Consider the following 26,122-nt stretch of genomic DNA (forward strand, 5'->3'; position numbering starts at 1 on the left):
GAAGTGGGGACACCATGACTTGCTGATTTTCTTCAAACCACCAACAGAATTTCCATCCATTACTTAATTTTCTTGAACACGATTAGTTCAAAATGATACCCCAAAACCATATGGCTTACTGCTATTTGTGTAAACAGCACTAGTCATGATAAAGACACATACTTTCCTGGTGTTGATGTTTGAAAATGCTACTGGTAGTTTGAAAAAAGGAAGCAAATTGTGGTTTGAGTTACAGATCCAGAAGTCCATAAGCTGGTACAACACACGCTGCAGTAAATCAGCACCACTGCATAGGTAGAAAATTGGATTCCACAACCAAATATCCCTCACACATATCTAGGCCAGAAGCCATGGAACTATGGAGGAGTCCACTAGCAACACTTTCTCAGAATGTTCAGCCAGGGAAGATTCGAACCATGGCAACACAGTGTCTCCAAGACTCATACCTGACAAACCCTCCAAATAGCTACCATAGACAATGGTATTCAAAGTCACCAAACTCTCCCTGTCTAGTTTCTGCTATATGTTATCCACCAAGGAACTCAAGGGTGACTCAGTCTCAAAATGCAGCCTAAGCCCAGAATGGAAAGGATCTATTTGTTTATTTATTTAAAGTTTTTATATGCTGTCCCCATTGCTACACAGCCTCGGGATGGCTCACAACACAAATAAATAAAACAAATAAAATTACAATTACAATTAAAACTTGGAAACACACTGGCTGCATAATTAAAACTATAAAGATTAAAGATTATTAAAATATGTTTAAATAAAAAGGTCTTGGCCTGGCGCCAGGCGGACCTCTCTGGGGAGTGCATTCCACAGATGGGGCGCCACCGCAGAGAACGCCCTCCTCCAGGTACTTTGCTTCCTGATATCTCTTACGGAAGGCTCCCGGAGGAGAGCCCCTGCTGCCGATCTCAAGGGGCGGGAGGACAATTATGGCTGCAGGCGTTCCTTCAAGTATCCGGGTCCCAAGCCATTAAGGGCTTTATAAGTAACTACCAACACCTTGAATTGAGCCCAGACTTAGACGGCAAGCCAGTGAAGCTGGTAGAGGACTGGGGTTATATGAGAATAATGCCCAGTCCTCGTCAGCAACCTGGCTGCTCTATTTTGCACCATCTGAGGTATCCGGACTGTCTTCAAGGGCAGCCCCACGTAGAGCACGTTACAGAAATCCAACCGGGAAGTAACCAATGCATGCGTCACTGTTGCTAGGCAGTCATCCTCCAGGTAGGGATGCAGCTGATGGATCAGCTGAAGCTGACAGAAAGCGCTCCTCACCACCACTGACACTTGAGCTTCCAAAGTCAGCTCCGGGTCGAGGAGCACTCCCAAGCTGCGGACCCTGTCCCTAAGAGGGAGTGCAACCCCGTTCAGGACAAGGTCCAGGTCTCCCATCCCGAAGCCCAGCCCACCTACCAACAGGACCTCCGTCTTGTCTGGATTGAGCTTCAGTTTATTGGCCCTCATCCAGCCCATTACCTCGGCCAGGCACCGCTTCAGTACAGCCACTGTCTCACCTGGATTGGTTGAAAATGAGAGGTAGAGCTGGGCATTATCAGCGTACTGATGATTCCACAGCCCACACCTCCTGATGACCTCCCAGCAGTTTCATGTAGATGTTGAAGAGCACGGGGGACAAAATAGACCCCTGTGGAACTCCATGGCCTAACTGCCATGGCGCAGAGCCATAGTCCCCCAGCACCACCTTCTGGAATTGGCCATCGAGGTAGGAGTGGAACCACTGCCAAACAGTGCCTCCTACTCCCAGCCCCCTTAGCCTATCCAGAAGGATACCATGGCCGATGGTATCGAAAGCCGCTGAGAGGTCCAGGAGAACCAACAGGGATGCACTCCCCCTGTCTCTCTCCCTGCACGGTCATCATACAGGGCGACCAAGGCAGATTCAGTACCAACCAGCTTCTTCTGAGAAGCCTAGAGTCACCATCACTTGTTCTAGGACTTTGGCTAGTAAAGGAGTGTTGAAGACTGATCAAGAGTTATCAAAGGTAACCCAGCATATGACCTTACCTCAGCTACCTTTAAGCAACTGGGACATAGCCCTCCCTCAAAGAAGCATTGGCCGCACAGCTGACTAGTTTTCCTGTTGCAGCATTTAGTAACCAACATGGATAAGAGTCCAACAAACAACTGGTTGGTCTCTCTCCTCCCTTGTTCACACCATCAGGTTGAACGTGATGAAACTCACCCATTAAAACTGAGCTGATTTTGCTGAATAGAAGCCAAAACCAGCATTTAGCTTGCCATAATACTTTCAGATGTACTAAAATCATCATTCTTTAATCATTCATTAGAAAACAAATTTTAAATAAAATGCATTTTGTTTTTTAAAGCAACCATTACAGAAAATTCTAAAACAGCAGGTTTTAAAGCCATACAAAAGTATGGGAAAAATTATTTACTAATTGTATTGTATAGCAAAATTTGCAGGACAAAATATTTCCTAGGCTGTGTCGACAACATTTTAGATTTGTTTCAAGAGGTTATTTAAATAGATGATAACTGTTATCAAGACCTGTTATCACTAAATCAGCCTTATTTCACCATCAGCAGTGACAGCTCTTGGCTTTGAAACAAATAGTACATTGTACAATACTGAATTTAAATAAGAGGAACCAGAGGATATAAGTTACAGGTAGGATGAACACTAAAATTCTCACATCTGCTCTAATGCATGAAACACTACACATTCAAATAGGAAAAAAGGTGGCACTGAAATATAGAACTATGAGCATATAAACTAAACTGGGTTTACTTGCTTAGCCAAGGTTTCTTTGATTGCCTCATGGAACCTGAATCTTTTTATCTGAGTGCATGCAGGCTTGTATAAAAAACAGCTGAGTTTTTTTTAAATTAAAAAAATAGATAAAAGCTCCCACTGTTCCATTAGTAAAGAACTTTGATTATTAAAAATGCATATTTCTGATCTATTTTTCTATTGCTCTTGTTAATTTAGAATTATCAACAATTTGTGGAAGACCATAGATAGCTATAATTGGATTTCTTTAATTCAAAGGTGAAGGCTGCAGACTGCAGTCTTTTAAAATTGCATCAGTACATCACAGGCAATATGTGACTCGATATGTTTTAGCCAATGAGCCAAACTCCTGCTCTCATATGGAAAACCTCTCAATTTTTTATGAAATAATGCCATGCTTACCCAAAAAGGTACATGTTCTCTTCATTACAGAGCCTCTTTAAAAATCAAGAGCTATTAAAGCCTTAGACACAATTTGAAAACAGTCAGTCACTGAAAGCATAAATAAAAGTAATATTAAATTTAACTTAAAAACAGACATAATCCCGAAGAGTTCTGTATTTCAAGGGAAAAATACCCCATTATTCCTAATCACAAATATTAAACTGACTTACGATGTATGTGATGTACTGTATTCTGGAATCTTTGGCTCAACATCACTTTTTCCTTAGAAAGAGAGAATGAAATAAATATTAATACACATTCCATAACTGGGAAGGTTAGTATAGTATAATGGCAAATTAACAGCTTTTAAAAATAAACAAAATTTTAAATAAATTGTAGGAGATAAAGGAACCACAACCAAAATTTCCTAACTAGAAATTAATGTCAGCTTTGCTCTTTTAAACTCCTTATAGTTATGCTTAAGGCAATAATAAAGAAGATATTGAATATATTATAATTCTGATTTATTCCTAAAATTATACTGGTATTCATTTGATCTGGGAATTGGCAGCAGCTTTGTAATACCCAGACTATAAAAACAGGTTCAGTGCTTTCTTCTACTGCTTTCTATGAAGGAATGTCCGATTGGATGGTTTGATGGTAAACCCTTTTTGGATGCATTTGATATTCCAGCTGTCCAACTGCAAGACTGACTGAGGATTAAGAGCAAGCTGGATTAGTTGTCCTTCAGGAAATAGTTGCTGTACTTCAGGGAAAAGTCTCATTCCATTCTATCTTCAAATACTGCATATATCCTATCCACCTGATAAATGCCTTAAAGGGCATTAGTTAAGAAAAACTCTGCCACATAGTTCTTAATTTCCTGCCTCATGTGCATTCAGTAATTAACATACTGCTTGTAAGTGCAGCTTCAAAGCTAACTTACCTATCAGCTGATCCTAAGTGTACAAGTGACAGGAAGTAAAACTCACCATTTTTTTTAGTGTTCAAAGAAACATTTACCTCTTGGAAGTATCCTTTGGAAAAAGAGACACTTCTCACATAAAGACATCTTAAACACGTATTTGTTACATATGAGCTACTGTAGACTAGAGTTACATTGGTGCACCTTTGGGCTGTCAGCACCACAAGACACTTTGCATTTTCTGCAAAAGACTAACACAGATTCCCTTAAAAATATTTCCCCAAAAGCGTACGAGTCAGAAATATTACTGTCGTCCAGTGTGCTAGCTAAGAGGTGCTGGGAGCTACACTGCTGGATTGCATGTACAACCTACCTTATTATGTATAATATTCTGTTGGTTACATTTTCTTAAAGGAGGAACACTTATTGCTAGCAGACATACTGCATTAATAATGGCAGAGTACATAGAAAGCAGTACAAGAGTCTATAGATTAAAGTGCAATTTCAGGAGACAGGCAATTATACTTTAACTGTTGGAGAAAGAATTCTCCAAATGAGATACAGGCTCCTATGTCAGGATACACGGTATCAGAGAAGCTAATGCCTTCCTAGGCTTCTGAAATAACTATCTGCAGCCTATTGCTTGAATCTGCCGGACCTATAAACAAGCTTTGCATTATGGGCTGCATATTATGGTAGGTGTTTGGATATGATGCTAAATCATTAGCTACAGGAATAATGAAACTTGGACTTGTGCAGTTCAAGCCTGGGTGAAACCAGGGCTTTGTAGTCCCCTCTCCGCTTCAGATGAGGTCAAGAAGAGATAGAAAATATTGATGTATTAATGAAGGTTTGTTATGTATGGACTCAGCATTAACTGCTGTTTGTTTGAACAAGCCAACTTCAGAGGCTAATTGATGATCTTGATTTATTCGAATAGACCACTGTTAATAGTAACCACAGTTCAAAGTTCTGGCAGAATAGCAACTATGGTTTGTAAGAAAGGTAAGGGAAGCATCCAAGCTCAGGAGTCACCCAGACTCATTCCTGTAGTGCTAAACTATGTTGAGTATTGTTAGAATGCAGACTATGTATTGATAGACATTCTTTTTTGCTGCACTGATTCGAGTCATATATTTTGAGTGTGAAAAAGAACTTTCAAGAAAAAGACTATGTCTGTTTTTATTTCACATACTCACTTACCATAAGCATATATACTAAAACAATTCCAGCTGTCTTTTTTTGCTCTATGTTTAACTTACATGACTAATTTTTGCACATGAATCCTTCACTGCTGAACTGAGTTCCTTCGTGTGGTGGAAAGTAATTCCCTGATATCCCAGATCAGTGTGGACAGCACCACTTTTACGTGAAATGACCTACCTTTCTGCAATTTCCTTTTTTTTACTATTTAATATTATTTACTATTTAGTATATATAATAAATGGCACAAAACCCCAACAATTTATCATTGGATTATAATTGTCATGTCGATTCGAAGACTGAGTTATTGCATGTATTCATAAAGTAAGTTATTTACATTGTGCTGTTGTTATGTAATTTTTAGAGCAATTGGGTCATCTGTGAGTTTTAATTATCTGTTGATCCACAGTAATTACTTTGGTTTACATTGCAGAATTGAGAACTGATCACTACTCAAATACCATTTCCTCTCCTGCTTTACTGCTACACAACCTCTAGGGGGCTTGTTAGCATAGTGGAACAACATAAATGCAGAACTTGCTTTCACTTTCAAAATTGAAAGAGGCAGTCTCCCTGCTCTACCAGCGGCTTGGACATAGAAATGAAACTGGAGAGTCATATCGTCATCTAAAGAACATGGAAACAACTGTGAGAAGGAAATTACAAGCACACAATAAATGCCTTGGGAAGAAAGCCCTTCATCTTTACAAAAACAAAAGACCTCACATATTCTTCTCAAAGCAAGACATGGCAAACAAAATGTACTGTATCTGCAAGACTCAAGATTACTTCCAATACTACATCCGCATTCAAAATACATTAAAGTAGTTGTATTTTCATATTTTCCTCATTTATTTTATTGTGTATACATGAACTCAGCATTCCCATCAAATGTAACTGCAAAATGAAAGTTGTTCTTACTTTGATTGCTGTGCCCTGTAGAAACATGCTGGGAGTCCTAAAAGAGGCAAAAACATGGTTGGTTATACTGCTTCAAAACCATGAAATAGTACAGTGAACATAGCCTATATTAATGATAGCAAACATTAAACTTACAGCAAACAACAGTGAATTAAACATACAAAACCAAGTCTTGTGCACATGTGGGTAGGGGAGGCAGTCCTTCCAGGTAGAGAACTTGGGACACTCCTTCAGACTTTCTGGCAGAAAGATGGGGAGCCAGAAGGGGATATAACATGTCTTGGTAGGTCATTTTTGTTACTTCTGGCAAGAGTTTACTATTCTTACCCCCAGTGAGATTTGCCAAGGTGTAGACCAGGAAAAGATCTCTCTCTGATTCATGATTGGGGGCCATCCAATGTAGAGGAGTTCATATAGGAAGGAAAGCTTTCACAAATCAAACACATCTCCACAGGGCCAAACCAGAAACGACTTCCGTTTCTAGATGCAGTTGCTGCTCCTTCTCCTCTCTAGAGTAGGCACATCTGCTAAAACTGATCGGGACTCTAGTGTAGTGGATGAGGGGCTTTTATGATCTGGTCAGGCATCCTGAAACTACTACTAGGTCAGTCGGCATTGTACAGGCACTGAAGAGACAGTGACATTCAGCTTAGGTCTCTGAGACACCGACAGTCTTTATTTGGCATGACTGTCTACTTGACACATGACTCCGCTGACGTCTTACAACATTCCTAGTTCCATGGGCACTAGATCACTATTTGCCTTGGCCAATTCTTCATGGCAATGCCCTTTCAGAGCACACCATGCCAGCAACTGCTATTGAATTTTTAAAATGTATCTTAAATATATGCCAGATGCTGGACCGCCATTCTAATGGGTTGCCGCTCAATGCACGGCCCTGTGTCTATCATGCCCTGCTGACAGGAGCCAGTTATGGCAGGAAAACAATAAAAGCAAATATGTTTCCAGTCCCTCCTTTTCTTTACACTGTCAGCTACACAAATCTCACAGTTCTCATTCCATTATTTTGAAGTATTATATCTATATTTAGGGTTTTCTCTGTAATGCATGTAGCTTCTCATATCTTATCCATAGATTTTATATGCAAAAAAGGCATATAAGAAGATACATAGAAAATGCTTTAGAGAACAGAACTGCCAGTTCTATAACAAAGGTTTCTGCCTCTTTGTTACGAGAAGTCTCGTTGGTTCACCTCTTCCTCTGCTGCACCCAGGAGGATAGGCTGCTAAGACAAGACAACTTTGCGTGATGGCATGTATTTTGATATGCTACGATAACATAAACATTAACCAAAAAATAATGCAAGTTCCCATTTAGTCTTAAATGGTGTGGTTGAGCTTCACATTAGTTTTCAATAGATATATATATACTTAGCAAAAGTGATGTGCAATTATGCCATACTAGAAACTGGATATTTTTATGAAACAGCTTCATCATTTTGGCAAAACATTGTGCTAAGTCTTCCAAATATGTCAGCTCAAATTTGCTTTGAATAATTTAGAGCAATTATGAGATTTTTCAAGAGTAGATACATGATAAAGTCTGTAATATTTTGTATTTATAGGTGTCTTGCTGAATCTATGAATGTGTTCCTGTATATAATTTATGGTCTCCTGATATTTAGAGCCCCCCTTCAATTCTTGAAGATGACATTACAGTTAAGGATAAACTAAGTCAAGTACCATATTTAAAGGCAGTTTTACTGATTCTCAGGAATATTTCAAGCAAAATAAATTGCAACAATAAAACTAATTAACATAAATCTGTGTGGTTTTAACAATGAATAAGGATTAACGGCTTTCTAAACGACATACATCCAGAATTATGACCAGTTTCAAGAAAACTAATCATTATTGTTGCCTGAATCATAAAGTAAGTGCGATGCATTAAGGTCTGTCTCCTGGTCCCTTAGAGCAGAATATATTTAACTTGTTTAGAATTATAGCTCACCCTCTCTGTGTATTTGAAAAAAGCAGTAACAATTATGTATTGAATTTATTCTCACAGTCATTCACTGAATACGATTATTCACATTTCATAGCTAGGAAATTAAGGCTGAGATGCAGTAACTTGTCCACAGCCACTTGGTGAATCTAGAGATGGAGGGACGTTTGAACTTCTTTTGCTCTTTAAGCTGAGGTGCTGTGGAATAGTTTTCAGCGCTCTGAAACCATAAGCAACAGGCAAGTCTTTCTGCAATGGTACAGAACTCAATTCTCTAGATTTGGCATTCACAAAACAGTGAGCCTGATGGCATATTAAAGGGCTATACTGTGCAAAAGGAAATATTAATATTTACTTGGTGTGTTCACAAGAATGTTTGCTGACACTTCTTAAGGACTCAGGAGACACACTTGCTAATACAAGCATTGCAATTGTTAATACAAGCCTCTTACAAGCTCTTACCTCAGGCCAAATTTCCTAAATATCCACCCCAGTCAAGTACAGTCACATCCAGGTGAAGCTTGTAGACCTTTCTCTGCTTCCCAAAACTCTTCCTGTTGTATTTCTGAGCATTTATCTGACCTTTAATGTTTGCTTGTACAGTATATCCTTATCTGACAACATCTTAGGGCAGTGATGGCGAACCTATGGCACGCGTGCCCAAGGGGCATGTGATTGCCCCAGCAACCACGCGCATATTCAGAAAGATTAAGGGCAACAGGCAATGATGCCACGCATTAGCCATGACTTGCCGAACTTTCGCATGGCCCATCAGTGAGCTGCCAGGGATTTGCATGGACTGTGATTTTAGTGGGACACAGGTGGCGCAGTGGTTTAAACTGCTGGGCTGATTGATTGAAAGGTTGCCGGTTCGAGTCTGCACAACCCATAGTGATTTTAGCAGGAGGAGGAAATATACTCAGATGCCTTTTTCAGGGCCGGCCAAAAGCTGGTGGTCAGTGGAATGTTGCCTCCTTGTGTTGGTGGTCAGCAAATTCAGGTTTTATCGCAGTGTTGGCACTTTGCGATAAATAAGTGGATTCTGAGTTGCAGTTTGGGCACTTCGTTTCTAAAAGGCTTGCCATCACTGTCTTAGGGCATTCACCTGGCATAACAAAGCTACCTGCTCCCTTTTCTTAATCTTCATCAGCCACATTTGGCTATCCCACAGTGAATGAATAACCTAGGGTTTGGACCTTAGCTATCCACTTCCTCCTCCCCTTTTCTTAGTTCACCCACCAATCAGGAGACTTTTATCTTGCTACAGACAGACCAAATCCTAATTGTCAATTTCTCAACTGCCAACTGGCCTTTCCCAGCTGCTCTTTGTCATCTAGCTAGAATCCCTAGCCAATTAAAATTGAATTCATTTGATCCAGGCCCCATCTATTTGTCTATCTTTTGTTCTATTGATCCATATTCAAAGCAATTGTTTCTGTCTCCCATTTCAGAATATCACTACACAAGCTTTGGAGGGTAGCAAAGCAAGGCGGCAGGTCCTCTCAAATACAATATAGACTCTGAGAGGTCATGAAAAGTAAACATGGCAGAACAACAATAGTTATTTAGATGGCATTTCTTCACAGCACTGTGAAGGGTCTGAACAGGGTCCACAAGCATGACTATGGTGCACACAGACATGGCACACACTGAGAGCTGGCACACATGGGGACAACAGGGGGTGGGCCTTGTACCCCTTACTTGCCTTTGTGTCCCCTGTTCAGAGTGTACATGATTTTTACCAGCAAATTTCCTTCATGGTGCATAATATACTTCAAATTATTAATTTTCCATACACACACACAAACATCAAACTGGAAAGGATGCAGTTGCTCTGTCATGTACTACAAGAAGAAATATTGCAGACTAAAGTCTCTCAGTGACCTCATTTACAAAGTACAGTGGTACCTTGGCTCATGAACTTAATCTGTTCCAGGACTCTAGTCGTGACCCAAATTGGTCCTGAGCCAAGTTAAATTTCCCAATAAGGTTCAATGTAAATAAGGTTAATCCGTTCTGCAACCATTTTTTAAATCAGAAAAATGTGAAGCAAAGTGACAACAACAAGATCGCAGCCATCTCCCCCCGCACCCCAAACACACGCGTGGCCATCTCCCCACCCCCCAGCATGACTGAGATCATGTCTGCCATCCCTGCAGGCGCCCGTCATCCCGGTGCACTGGGGGTGGGGGGGAGAGATGGGCGTGATCACGGGCGCACTGGGGGAGGGACAGATGGCCACAAACAGTGCGCTGGGGGTGGGGAGAGGTCTGCGACTGCAGTTCTGTTCATGCAGGGAAGGCGTGCCTGATCAGAGGCGCGCTGCTGCAGGAAAGACGGGAGCAGCAAAGCAGAGCCGCGGGGGAGATGGCCGAGATTCCGCTTTTCCTGCAGCAGTGCACCTCTGATCACGCATGCCTTCCCTGCAAGAAAGCAACTAGAATCGTGGCCATCTCCCCACTTTGGGGAGGGGGAGATGGCTGCGATCTTGGTTGCCACCCAAAGTTGTGTTCGTGACCCAAGTCAAAATCTTTCAGAATTTTTTGTTCGTGACCTGATTGGTAAACCAAGGCATTCGTGAGCCGAGGTACCACTGTAGTACAGTTCAACTCCCATTTTCACCTTCTTCAGTTCTCTACTGCATTTCCTTCGAAACTCTCTTTCTTGCAGGCTTTAGTGGCCTTTATTTTTTACTGTTTTCCTTCTGACACCATGTAATGTTTGCTCCAAACTTTCTAAAAGGATGCAACAGGAGACTCAAGTGAGGAACAAAAAAACTGTACTTAACAAAGCAAAATTCTTAGTACAGCTGAACTGAAAGAGTCTGCTGCCTTAGGCATTGATGCTGTTTATATTTCCCCTGTACTGTTTTACCTGTACACATGGCACATGTTGGTTCCCAAGAACATTACAATGCAGTTCAAGAGGGCAGCCAAGAAAAAGTTCCAGAGCAGTAAGTTCCAGACCTTGGATGTAGATACGTAAAATTTAGAAATACAAGCCAAGATGGTTACAGACACCATGAGAAAATATTTGTGGGAAAGGAGCAAGCATGTGTTATTATTTTATTGTTGTTGTTATTAATTGATAAATATGTATCATATTTTGTTTGTAATATACCTTCAAGGCATATACAGAACAAATATTAAAACAATTTAATACACAATAAAGATAGAAGAGCTACCAAAATTAGTAGCAAAAAGGAAAGTTGTGAATAAAGTGTCAAGTTAAAGTGAGAATGAAGACACATTTTGGAAATTCTGGGTAGTTTTAGAAACAAAGTTCCTTCAGTTCATTACTATTTTTGACACCAAATTCCCACAAAAACCTTATCAACAAGTTCCTAGCAAAAAGTAGACACTTCAATAAGGAAGTACCTGAAATTTCCCAGAAATCATTGTACTGGAAACTTACTCTTAGTTCCTTGATCATGAATTAGGTCCATATCTACCAAAAATGATATTGGTAAGAATTCTGATGTCTTGAATTATTGTTTTCCAAGACTCCCTGGTTTTTACTCGGCATTCCAATATGCCAACAATTCCAAGGCTTTTGAACCTAATGTAAGTCTATATTTCTCCTGCTGGAAGGAAAATGTGGGGAAAGAGAAGGGTCTCAACAGAAGTAATAAGGGTAAAAAGGCCTCGAGGTGTCATCATGTTCCCAGCAACACCACTGTGAGCAATGCTAGATGTGGAACTCAGAGCACAGTGATATTTATCTTAATAGTAGCTTAAATGTGAACTTGGCCTAACCAGGACACACTTCATCTCATAATAGGAAAACACATTCCAAATCAAGACTTGGGGAGTCCTGCCCATCACTAAATCTTTCTACAGTTGTTTAAAATGTATCCAGTTTCAAATGATAAAACTGAAGTGAAATAATATGTGTAAACATTTTGAGATTATGCTAATCAAACAGTATATAAATGCTTTAACGCAGGGGTCCCCAACCCCCAGGCAACAGACCAGTACCAGTTTGTGGCCTGTTAGGAACTGGTTTGCACAGCAGGAGGTGAGCGGTGGGCAAGCGAGCGAAGTTTCATCTGTATTTGCAGCTGCTCCGCAGCGCTAGCATCACCGCTGGGGAGCAGCTGCAAATACAGATTATCATTAGGGCCATTTTGGGTCTGGGGCCGCAAAGGGAGGGGGGAGTGGTGGCAGCGGCTCAGCCAGGTGGCAAGTGGCGTGGAGAAGCCAGGGAGGGTGCATGCAAGTGGCATGCGAACTGGGAAGCAGGTAAGGCTGGGCAGCAGGTTGGGGGGAGGCCCACTGATTCTGCATTATGGTGAGTTGTATAATTATTTCATTATATATTACAATGTAATAACAATAGAAATAAAGTGCACAATAAATAGAAGGAGCGCGAATTATCCTGCAACCACTACCCCCTCCAGTCCATGGAAAAATTGTCTGCCTAGAAACTGGTCCCTGGTGCCAAAAAGGTTGAAGACAACTGCTTTGGAGAAGGAGAAGGAGGGGAAGGTAAATACAAGTGTGTGCATGAATGAGAAACTGAAGGTAGACCAAGGGATGTCACATGAGGTTCCTTTTAAAATACATTTGAACTTAGAAACTTCAAAAACTAGCATGTAACATTCTTCAATTTTCCTGTATATTTTATTCAAATCCAACAAATGCATAAGCAAAAATCAAAAGACATATTCATGTCCAGGTCCTCCTCTTAGTAAAACTGAAAATGTTTAATTCACAATGAAGAATTGCAGTGGCGTGGTGACCTTGATCTACGAGGCCACATAAGTAGCTTTTCCTACTAATTCCTGTGTAGGAATTCTCCTTCACCAAATTGCCAGGTTGCATTGTGTCCCTCATCAACCTATAAGTTTCAAAATCAATTCAGCAGAAGATAGCACTGGAAGACAAAGCCAGCTGTACAAGTGGAATGCCTTGCACAGCATTAGCTTCTTAACTAGACTCCAGTCAGTAAGTCTAAACTGACATTACATTCCCTTTATTGTTATACTGCATATACAATATACATGAAATTTTAAGATACTTATTTAGCTTTGATTTCTACAATGACATCAAATAAGCTCAGCTACACTCAAGACAGCCCGTGGAATTTTAATTGCCTATTTTAATACAGTGTAAATTTCAAGCTGTCAGGCTAGTAATTAGCTGAAGTACAGGTTAAAGGTAGTTCAGTATGCCTGAGGGCTAACATCATCAATATTATATTTTAAACACAAATGAGCAAAAACTACTACTTCATTATCCAGATATTTGCCACATCAGTACAAACACAGGAAACACTTTAATGTTTCTGTCTCCCTTTGCATGAATTGTTGCAACCGCTTCCCCCTCTAGATTCTATCAGTGTTACCTCCTAAGTAAGATGAAACCTTTCCAAAGGCAAACCAAGCCACTTAGAGGTCCAATTTATGAGGTTTTTTATTCTTCTGGCACGCTCTGTCTCTCTGGGGCAATATGGCACTTAAGATATGATACACTAAAGTCATGTATCAACAACTACATAGTGCAACATTTACTTCAACATTTAGAATCAACCATGTGCTGCCAATGTGCACTGGAAGAACACAATGACTAGTATGCTCATTGCCCAGGGAAAGGGCACATAGGCAGAAAGGAAAAGGGTGGAGAGAGGGAACAGAGTTTTGACAGAACTACAAAGATCAAAGCAAAGGTAGCAAAATGTGCAAATGAGGCAGACTTAGGGCAAATAAATCTAGAAAGCAATTCAAAATTAAACTTGATTAAAAGGCTTCATGCAGTTTGTTCTGTGGAAATGAAAGGGGTTGTGTGTGCGCACGCACACATGTGTACACAAAATAGCTAGGTTGGAAATACTTTAAAATATTTCAAAGGGTTGACCTGGGGGCCTGAAGTTGCAGATCAGATGAATTATTTTAGGTGTTACACATAAGATTAGATTACATTTTATTTTCTTTGACTTTTTGTTGTAGTTAATCCAGTTTTAAAAAATGATTAAGTGGTGCTCAAGGCTAAATTCTTATACACACTTACGATGATATAAATCTAACTCAAACCAGCATCTTCTGAGTAGTTTGGCAGAGGATTATGCTAGCCTATATACTAACAGCTACTAGTCTACTACTAAGATACACTAGCCTATATACTATATATAGTACATGATACTTATGTAGCCAAAATGGCACCACCCATACCCATGAGCGAGGTAGCAGCAGAATTGAGGAAACCCAAGATTGCAGAAGTATTACAGTTGTTTAGATAAGAAGAGAGCTTGGAGATGGAACCTTGTCCACCCTCCACCCAAAAAAAAGTCTTACAGGGACTGATCGTGCATGACTAAAAGAAAAGAAAAACCAGGGGCAGGAACAAAGAATGAAAGGAAAATGGATGGCGTGGTGGGGATCACTCCAAAGTTCAGTATTTTCTTGCAGCTCTCACTTGCAAGTTTGTAACTGAGGCACACAGAATTTACTTAGTCAGAGGAAAGAGGATTCTGCACATCCTCAAAGCCACTCTCTATGGAGTACGGGGACAAGCATACTGGACATAAACTGAGACCTTTATTACTGACTCTGTTACATGTGCTAATTACATGAACCTAATTCAGTGGTTATGTGTAAAATTTCAGAGAGAAATAACACATTCTGAGATAAGCTGAATATTCACTGGATATATTTCTTCCTTGGGGGCACATGGTAGTGCTTTCATTCCTAGTTAGACAGAATAATAAATTAGTGGGTCTGTAAACTGGTAAAACTTTTAAAAACAGCTTTTAAACAGTTAGTTCTATAGACAGATAGAGAGATATAGGGAGATGGAAGGCAGGGAGAACATGCTGCCAATGCTTTGTAATAAAACTAGTGTAACATTTGAAATATTTAAATGACTAAAATACCAGTAATAGAAGAAAAAATACTTGGATAGAAAAATAATGTTAAAAAGCAATTCAACTCAATTTTTATTTTATATTATGAATATATTTTGTGTTGTTTCCCTTATGAATTCCTACACCACAAATTTACAGGAACATGTTTTTAGGAAGATTGTTGACTCTATGTCAATAAGCTAATCCTTAAGTTTTGAAAATGCTCATACAAGCCTGTTAAGCAACAAGCTTTGTAAGCTCCAAAGAAATCTTATACTTACTAAGGGAGCACCTTCTTATTCTTAACATTGCAACACAACCCAAAGAACTTATAATAGCTATAATACATAAGGGGCTGTGTGAAGGGGCTTTATTAAATCTATTCTGACTATGATTTGTGGATTGTCATCTGTCTTTTGCTCTGTCATCTCCTGATTGATGGAATAAGGTTTTTTTTTCCTCTTTGGAAAAGTACATTAAAAAGTCTGCTGCAATTTACTAAACTTTTGCAGGCACATATTTTGTGCATTTTTCTTAACTCAGTATACGATCAGTGAGCAGAGCACACATACACAAAGACCGCTACAATCTTTTGCTTGTACAAACGGAGTATGAAGAGAGAGATCAGAGATGCATACTTTTTTTTTTTTAAGTAGCACATACTGTATATTAGCATAGTCTTCAGCAACTTTCATATTTTGCACAACTAAATTAGTGTTCAGTTTTGGAAGGTGAAACAATGGTCTGCAAGTTGGTTTACCTAACGAAAAAAATGATCAAAATCCTCATATTTGGTCCATAATAATACAAACTTGTGAATCTGTTGCAGATTATTGCGCTATGTTTAAAGGCAAAGGCCTAAAGCTTTATATTAAAGAAGCATAATATTCAGAAGCTACTACATATAATGCTAATTAGTGCTAATGCACCCAATTTGAGGGGTTGATAACAACATACAGTATATAGCCCTAAATGGTTTAGTGAACAGTTATCTAAAGGTTACCTCCTTCTGTATACATCTGCCTGGTCCTTAAGGTTCTACAGAGGTCCTTCTCTGAGAGCCTACTTGAAGGAAGTGAAGAGGTTGTTACAAGAAGAAGGAACTTATTTATTTATGCTTCCATTTATACACTCCCTACTTCCAAAGTCTCAAGGCGGCTTCGCAGTGTTGGTGCCTCAACTGTAATATTCTCCTAAGAGAGGTTTGTCTTGTGTTTCTTTATCCTTTCCAGCTCCAGACTATATCAGACCTTTCTGATATTGTAATTGTTAATGTTAATACATTGTGAATTTTAGTTCACAATTTGGAAGTGTATCACAACACATCCCTTTTAGCAAACTTGGATGTTAAAAAATGATAGGGTCAATTGCAAGATCATAGTTCACAACTATTGGTAATGGTAAAGCAAAAGCTATTTACCTTGTTTGTGAGTGGAAACTTGTTTTGTTCTACTTTACCAGGCGTATGTATTGCAGAAAGTGGTGCAGGCCAAGTATGGGTCATTTCCTTGAAAAAAGGAGAGATTTCAAAGTAATATTTAATATTTTAAGATAATCATGACACACTAATTGGGAATAGACATGAATTATAGTGTGTGACTCACTGCAACAACCTAGTGTCTTGAGGTGTCTTAATCTTTACTGTTTTGGCTGCAACAGACTAGCATGACCATTACTCTGGAAACTGAACATATATTTAAGAATGAGTATATAAGGTACAAAAGAGCCTAGAATATTATCAACTTATGTGCTAGATAATAAATTATTATGCTTATATTGACTATTGAGAATAGGCAGGGTCTACCAGCTCAAATGCACATGCTGAAAACTGGATCTAACCCTCTTTTTGTCTTGTTAAAGTCACACAATACTTTAAAGACAGAAACTGTTCCAATTATTTCTTCATCTTTCTCACTTTGGGATTGTGCCTAGAAACAGATCTGGCATATTCATTCTTCTCCTCATTGCAGGATGAATTATCCAGGCAAGAGGACATGCTATATTCGACATATAGCATTTCTCGGCCATGAGAAATGAAACTTTCCAGAGGATTTCCTTTTGTATGTCAATGAGATTCTGAGTGCAGTTTCTCCTGGTTCAGTCATTTACTCTCTGCAAATAGGGAAGCAAGAAAAGAAACACCCAAGCCCAAACACATATAACTGGCAAGTGGTGGGTGTGGTGGGGGATAGAGAATGAAGAGCTTTTGAAAAGAGCCACAGCCCAACCTCTAAACAGGTAAGGGAAAATACAGGAAATGCTTCACACATGATTCATATAAATTATCATGCATTTTATAAATCACCAACACAGTGGTTTATAAGAGTTTGCTAACTGGGTTAAATAACCTTATAGAATAATGACCTATTTAAGTATATGAGATATTCATGTTTCACCAAAATAACTAAATCTAACCTTTCAATACACCTGCTGAGGATTAAACAAAACATTCTTCTAAACATACATGGTTCAACCACGCTCCCAATAGAGGCATTTCCCCCTTTTCTAACAAACCCCCCATGGGGGATGGAATCTCAGGATTAAAACAGGGGAAACCTATCCTCCCCTTCCATACCCCCCCAGACCTAATCTGAAAAAATTAACTGATCAAAATCTCTCTGCTGTATGTGAATAGAAGAATATTAAATCATGTTTTAAATCTATAGCAGTTATCTGTGAGAAAAGACCAAAAGATGGGAGTTCCTAGAATCATTTGTCTGGTCATGGTTGGAAACAGGATGCTGGAGTAACCAGATCCTACATCTGATCTGCAGGGACCTTTTTATGTTCTTACAGGTTCTGAAGTATCATTGCAGATGATGTTAATTTGTAAATGAGGCTCCTCACTGATCTCAATAAAACAAACAAGATGGTCAACATATAATAACAAACTCGTACAACATCTTGTCTCTGGAATAATCTGTCTTTTATCAAGATATGCTTTTCGCATTCCCCCTCCCCCCTTACTATGCTGGTGTCTTTTATGTTTACTTGTTCTTGATCATATAAATCCACCTTTTCTTGTTCCAAAAGGCAGAACATGCTTAAAAGGGAAGAAAAACTCCTGATCTATTCTCTACAGCATCTCTACCTCTATTTGGAAGTTAGGTGCTTAAACAAAAGCAGTGGGCCATGTGATATGACAATTGTCTGAAAACTGGCCTGGACCAGGTTAGCTGAAATGATGTGCGTAATCAAGGTGCAAACTTTATTAATGCATTAACCTCCTTCACCCTAGAAGTGTGGCTTCATTCCTGAATTGCCATGCAAGACTAATGCGGCTAGTTTCCTGGTTGCAGTTGGCAGCAGACTGGCAGAAGAGGATAATGAAGATGAATGTCTGCCTCTTGGGAGTGAGGAAAGGAGATTATGAGAGAAAGAGCTAGGATGCTTCCAGGTCCAGCTCTCTGCATAAAATAATAATAATAGCTGCACCTAGTGTACATAGCATGCATTTTAAAAAAATACTAGCAAGGGTGTTAATTTTATACTACCCTTACTAAACATCAGCCATAGACTGAGGATTACCTTGGACTAATTTCAAGTAATGAAAACAAAGGAGAATGAAAAACCATAAAGAATATGGTATGAGTCTGGCTGTTCACCAGAACATGACAGATGGAGGAATATATGCAGACAGAAGAGAAATGAAAAAATGTTTAGTGTTTCCAAACCAGCCCAAGTTGCCAAGGAAATGTTTCTAGGTTGGCAGCCACTTCAAAACATATATTAATGGGTAAATATCTACTAGCAGTGAAGCATTTTATATGACATTGTTTATATTTTCATGGAGTTTGTTACAGTTTTTTAGACTGAAAGATTTTGTGAGATGTAGTAAAAGGAAGCATAGCCTATTGCAGAAAAATTAAGAACAATCTGAAACAAGATGACCCATTAAACATGTTACAGAAAAAGCTCTATAAAAACGCATTTTGATCCCAGGTACTTATAGTCATCACTTTTTCGGAGATAAATACTGAAGCACGTCATATTTGGATTGACTTCATTCTAGACCAGGCCACTGGTTGTCCTGCCCTAGCATTTCAGTAGTGCTGGAATAAGTAGTACAAACTGAGTCCAGTTAATATTCCATTTTTAGTGTGTTTTTTAAAACCAGTTAATAAATTGCCCTATTGCTGAAGTCTTCGAAACAATATATACAATTAAAGAAACAAATACAATAAAATCAATACTATGTTGTATTTATTCATTACTTCCTTGGAGATTTTTCCCCTCTATTTCTCCTCATAACAACACTGGATAATGGCAAATTTATAATGGAATCACAGTGATATTGCCACACCTAACCCTAGCCCAATGAAAAAGGAGAGGCTAGATTAGCACAAACACAAAAAGTGTGTCTGCGCAGGGAGAATAAAAGAACAGTTTTTTTTTTTAAATTTCCTAAAGCCAACATCAGGTACGTTAGGGTCTCATCAGCTGAACATCACATGCACACTGACATGCTAAAAAGAGACTGCAAGTTTATAATGGGCTTCCAACTCTTAGGGAACAACTACAAAGACTGAACTGGAGGGAGGAGGACACAGATACGGGTTTTGTCAGACAGACCTTCATGAAGCCTGTAGTATTGGCAACTAAGTTCTTTGTTTAATATAACTAAGTTAAAAACAACGTATCCTGTACTGATAATTCCAATGCTGTCTGACTGTCTAAAATGAGAGTCTTGGGACTAAATGGCATCATGCTGAGTAAATAGGGGGACAGAGGGAGCAAGTTCAGATGAAGCCCTTCAAACTGAAGTATGAGTAGCTTCACAAAGTATTATAATGTAGTGAATCCTCTATCAATGTGTTGCATGATAGTATCATTACACCAAAAAGCTGGCACTAGATATCAGTTTTGGTTATTAGTAAACTAGATGCAATATAAGTTTGGAGTGAACTATTTGCATCTTTATCCTTTAGTCATGTACAGATGGAATCAATTATAGCCTTTGCTCTTAGCCTGACATTGTGCGTTACAAGCTTGGCTGTCAGATCAGTTTGTATGGCTATGTATGAACATCATATAGATTCTAGAACAGGCTTTCACTTATCTAAGCATTAAAATACTTATAGTGGAATAATAGTACATAGAACATGTGCTGATGTATTAAGGTGTCACCAGACCTCTTTTAGTGAAATATCTGTAAAGAATTCAAAACAGTACAAATAAAAACCTTACAATTCCTTTTTCCTGCTGTTACAGGGAAACACTTGATCAGTTTGGCCAGCATGAGAAAACGGGAGAAAGATAGATGAATGTCAATGTTGCAGAGGGAAAATATCACAGTTAATGTAGTGGAGAGTAAAGTACACAGCAGAAAGTGGCTTTGTTTAAAGTAGCTTTATGAATTTTTGTGTTTACAACTTTTCAGTGATGTGAGATCAATTGTGCCAGATGGTGAACTCATCCTGGGTTATTAATGTGTAGAAAAACACTTTCTTTCTCACACATTGTTCTTCACTGATACACAAAGGTTTTGCATACAAAAGCAGAGTGTACATTAGGTCCATGCTGTCTTTCTGTCTACAGAATTAGTGGTACAAGTGATGCCAACTGGTCTTCAGTTGTTCTATCTGGCCCTGTAATTAAAAATTGGCAGGCAATACTTCTGGAATGGATATAGTTGATGGAGAAGTTTCTAGAAAAGAGGTGCAAAATGGCTAATGATACTGTGCTCACTGGATTTTTAACACCATAAATCATGCATTAAAACGAACAGAAAAAGTTCTTAGGAAGAGGCAATCAGGATGCTAAAAAGGAGGCTTTTTCATTAAATTACTGATCTTTGAAGAGTAGATAGGGTTATAAATTCAAGATACCTAAATAGCAAGTCACGAAGATCAACAGATTTAAACTACATGAATTTTCAAAATTAAACATTTTCTATCAAACATTTTCTATTTTAAATGCATTCATTTAATGAAGTTTGAATATTTTACATAATATAAATACTGAGGGCCCACTTAGTAATTCCAGCTTTTCATAAATGTCCAAAGTTGCAAGAAATGTCCATGGTAGTAATGAACATCTTCTTGGAAGGGACTTGCCCAAAGTTTGGGATCATTTGTGGTCTATGTCAGTGGTTTTTCACTTTTCCACAGCTTGGGACATGCAAAAACAGGAAAACCACCTTGGGGACCGCTGAGTCAGAAACAAAGCACATAATACAGTATCACAATACCAACAAAAAGGAAGGAAGGATAGATGGAGGGAGGGAAAGAAAAGGAAGGGAAAGGAAACTGAGCAATCAGAAACTAAGCAACAAAAAATTCCAACAAAAGAACAAAATACCAAAGTGTGGTTCCCAGCCAGCTCCCACTGAGCCATCTTGCCCTTCTAGTGGGACCAGCACAACACCTGCAAACCTGATGCCAGAGGAAGAGGTGGTAGAGCAAAGTCAGCCCCTGTGCTGGTCCACAACAAGTAGGATGTGCCCCCCCCCCCCATGGACCAGCAGGAAATCTCCCACGAATTGGCACCAGTGCGTGGACTAGTGGTTAAAAACCACTGGTCTATGTTGTGGAATCTTACTCCACATTTTGGAAATGAGGTCTTGGGCATGGAGGAAAAATTGGTGTAGCCTCCTCCAACCTGATTAACTGAAGACGTGCAGGCCTACAATTCCCAGGCAGCAAGCTGCTTAGAAAGTAAGGGAGCTGCACTCCAACATGGCTGAAAGGCACTGGGCTGGGGACAACTGAATTGGAGGACAAGAGAAAATTATCTTCACAGCTGGTCACAGTGGTCTCCTCTGTCATCCTGCTATCAATTCTGTATCCTGAGAATGTTGCACTGCCTTCAACTGGGGGCTCTAGCCAGACCCATTATTTCTCCCCCTGTCATTGGCAGTCCACAGGCAAAGACGCTCATCAGAGAAGCTTCTGCCACTAGGGATGGGAGCAGAACTAGCCACTAGATTCTGATGCAACTATATCTGAGTCACAGATTAACTGTAATTCAGGCAGCATTCTAAAATTGAGCCACATAGAAATCCTTCTGTGTTGAAGGCCTGGCACGGCTCACTGCAGTTTGCTGGAACCAGACAACTGTGTGAACCAGGACCTGCTGTTTGCTGGTGCTATTACTTGAAGCAGAATACTCTACGAGAAATGTGCACACCAATAGCAACTGGAGGGACAGCAAAGCAAACAAGGTACCCTTAGAAACTCATCTAACTAAGTGGGGCAGGCTGGGGAATCTTAGCTTGGACAGCATATGAACAGTGCTACACAAAAGGCATAAGCCAAACTTCTTTAGAATTTGACAACAGCACATGAGGGTGTGCAGTCCCACAAAAGGCCTGCTCTGTATAAATACTTCTATGCAAGCAACTTCTGTACAGCACAATGGTTTTATGAGTTAGGCTGGAGCAATGGCATAGGTTTCTAGATATGACTACAACTTAAACCTTACTCTGCAAAGTGGTATCACAGCATTCCCACACTTTGTCTACTCTCCTAGAGGTGTTGCTCTATTTGCATAAAACTGAATATAATTTTGTAAATAAAGAGCAAAGCTATCTTAAATTATATTTATGCCTGAAAATAAATATTTATAAAGAACGTTTATGACCACATTTTGCCACAATTCAATTGTTACTTCATGTTTATAGTCAAGAGTTAAAGCTACAATCATCCTGCTTTCTTCATTGCTTTGTACTATGAAGTAATAATGCTTAACATTAACTGCATGGATTGTCTTTTATCTGCTGATTTCAAAGCATTTACAATCCAGTCCCTCATCACATGATTAAGATTGTTAAGTTTTATGCAATCTTCCCTAGACAAAGTGGCTTAATTTTGAATTAAGTCTGAAATAACGTTTATTTGAATTACACATAAACAAAACTTTTCATAAGATGTATTGAACAAAATGGGGGCATACAGCAGTGATGCAAAAGGTCCAGCTTGCTCACTGTGAGGCCCCCTCATCCAGATTGCTGAACCCTGATGGAGACCTTTCCCTTCTCCAAAGCTTCACCCATCCCAGAAGGCTAAGTTCTAGGTGATGCTTTACTTGAGCCACAGCCTCAAAGATTGCTCCTTGAATCCATCACCCATTATTCCCTTCCTCACCTCTCTCTGAGTAAGGAAGGCAAGTTAGGCACAAGCTGTTTCCAGAATGAGGAAAAGACTTTGAGAAGTTACCATCTGAGGTACCACCTCAGCATTTTGTGCCCTCCCTGCATTCCACAGTCCTGCACGGCAAGGGATAGGCCAAACCAGATCCCCTATAGCATCCCCTATATTCACTCCCCTATAGCATCTTCCTATCATAGAAGGCCACCTAGCAAAATGAGAACCTGCTAAGTGCTTCAGGAGTCCAAGCTTTCTGACAAAAACCCCTTTGCCAAATTGTCCCTGGTTTGTGCCCACATGTGTCTCAGCTTGTGACTGTCTATGGATTATGGAGGTTAAGGTTATGGATTCTTCACTGGCTGGACAAGCCCCTCACCCACCCTTGAAACTCAGAATAAATTGTCCCAGCCCCAAGTACCCCACATAATGGAGCTCTTGGACATGCTGAAGATAATCTTCCCCATAGCTCAGTGAAATTAAGTCAATGCCCAGTAACAACATCAAGGAGCACCTTTCCACCCACTTTACAGAAAATAGCCTTCACACCTTCAGTCTTTTTATTCCTTCAGAAAATCCATTTCAACATACACCCTCTATGATTCTAATATGACTCCAGCTTTTTGAGCCTGATCTAAATGTGTGTTTTCAGAGAGTGCTTTTGTTTGCATTCATGTCGCCCACATTCCTGTCTCTCTGTTTCCATCATGGAACCTTTTCTTGAAGTTCTGTGCCCAGCATGCTTATAATCTAGTAAAATCTCTGCTGGAGCTTGGGGACACCAGCCCTCACTAACTTGGATTTCCCTCATTCTGGGGATCCTTGTCTGCATTCCAACTACCTCATCCAATTAAAAAGAATTAAAACCCTCTTCCCTCTTCTCTCTTTCAGGCACAGTAGGTCTGCCTTCTTGGCTTGCTGCCATTTATCTTTTGCTAAATTACAGTAAGTTTACAGTGAATTTTGTATCCTATTATACTTTCGTGAAACTCTTTCAGAGTTCCCAGAAAGTCCACTATCTAGACCCAAGATCCAGATTTATTCATGCTATGCTTCTATTAAATTGGCAGCTTGTGCTCCTTTTGGGCTTATCCCAATCAAACTACTAGAAGCCTATCCTCCAGCAGGAACAGAGTCCCAGACAAAGAAAGAAGAGACTTTCCTAGCACCAGAATAAATGTCTGTCAACTACTGTTCCTGAAAAGCACAGATTGCTCCCTGCAAACAAAACAGGAAAACACTTCATGTGTGTGTAGAGATGTGTATTCTCAGCTACATTATCTGAAAGTGTGACTTAGAGTTCTCCCTGCTTCACACTCTGCTGTATATGACAAGTCCCAAGCAGAAATAGCAACAGCCATATTATATTGCTTGAAGAAAGGTTTGTCATGCTTGTGTTGAGCATGATTATTTCGGACAGACCAGCTAGAAGGAATTCACACTTTAATCTATGTAAAATGCCAGTGGAGTGACTGTAAAACAGACATTAAAAGAGAGTATTCAGTTGAGTATTCAGCATTATTCAGCCATGTAAAATTGAGTCACCTGGATAATTCATGAGTAGGAGCAAAGGCAGGGTACCTACAAACAAAGTGACCTTTTCATAGGATGAGAAAATTATTGCCATGATTGTTCAGATCACATGACATGGGTTTACAGGTTGAAAATGCAATTAAGTGACCTATATACCAAATTTTGCTTGAAAACCAAGGAGTATAAAATAACAATTTTCATCCAAGCAGTATTTGTGGTTTCTGTGTTATTCAGCTAAATTAAGGTGAAAGGAGGTTTAATTATTGTCATTTAAAAAATGGAAACATATGCCCCAGATTGTAGAAAACAAGTTGTAATTTTATTTCAGCAGCTGCATTCACATGAAACAATAAACAATAATTTAAGGTGATGTGCACAAGAAGGCATGAACCTGAGCAAACTGCAGTGCTCACAGACTCTTCCTTTGTCCTCCTCTGCTCATATGGCAATATAGCAGGCTTCAGTTTCACTTTAGCAAATTTTTAGCTTGCCGCCATGCATAAATTAGGAACTGTTGTTTAAAATAAGTGCTGCTTTCCTAGACCACTAGAAAAATAATCTAGGTTTTGATGTTCATTTGTTTTAAGCTCTAATTACTGGTTCACAAATAACAACAAGATAGGAATCTGTTAAAGTAAAACTAAATTCTGGTTTATACCTCCTGTCAGCAGCATGAGAAGAGATGAGAAATATGTGAGTCTGGTGCTTTGCACAGCCAGATTTCTACCAATCACATAAACCTAAACTGGGGTTTATAATTACATGTGAACTTACTCAAATATGTTTTAAATTCCAGCAATAATAGAAAAAGATTATACATGTTAATCTTTATATTCCAACCACAGTGAAAATCTAACTGCTAGTCTGAATGGTTTTTACCAGTGTATAAAACAATTTCCTTATTCTTGTTTTAATCCTAGTGACTAGCACCATATATTACCATAAATTATGACTGTTCATATTGTTAACATTATTCACTTTATATAATCAATAAGTAATGCTACATTAGCACAACATTATTTATTATATCTTTAACAGCAACTATATTAACAGTGTAGCATCAATATTTGTACTTGAGGCACACAATTAAATTTTGTCTGTGTTTAGTGAGCAGTTTAATGATGGGTTTAATGGTATTAAATAGGGGAAAATGCCCTTGGCCTTTACATTATAATGTGAAATATATAAAAGAGAATAATAATTCATGTAGTTATACTTCTTGTAAAGATATACCCCTTTTAATCACTTGCAGCAATGTAAGAAATTACATTGTTACAACTTATTGTTGAAAGACTACCAACTCAGCTGTTTAAAGGGACCATACATTATATGTCTTTCAAATAATCCATACTATTATTGCTTCTATCTTTTAAGACAAGTGGTAAAATAACTGGAACTATAACAAATCAAACAAATTGCTAAAGACATGTCCTAAGAAAAACTTGTTGGGAGGATCCACAGGTGACCTTCCACAAATAGGAG

At 39.1% G+C, this 26,122-nt stretch overlaps 1 protein-coding gene across 1 annotated transcript in view; it reads right to left on the reverse strand.

Annotated features, from left to right (window-relative positions):
- Nucleotides 1-26,122, reverse strand: part of AFF3 (AF4/FMR2 family member 3) — a 266,117-nt gene that overhangs the window by 117,251 nt on the left and 122,744 nt on the right. Inside the window, 3 exon segments of the mRNA XM_044431098.1 lie at nucleotides 3,400-3,451; nucleotides 6,219-6,255; nucleotides 16,444-16,530. Coding sequence (XP_044287033.1) covers nucleotides 3,400-3,451; nucleotides 6,219-6,255; nucleotides 16,444-16,530 — 176 coding nt within the window.

Source organism: Varanus komodoensis, unplaced genomic scaffold (assembly GCF_004798865.1).
Source record: "Varanus komodoensis strain SLA01 unplaced genomic scaffold, ASM479886v1 scaffold1, whole genome shotgun sequence".
NCBI classification, from domain to species: Eukaryota; Metazoa; Chordata; class Lepidosauria; order Squamata; family Varanidae; genus Varanus; species Varanus komodoensis.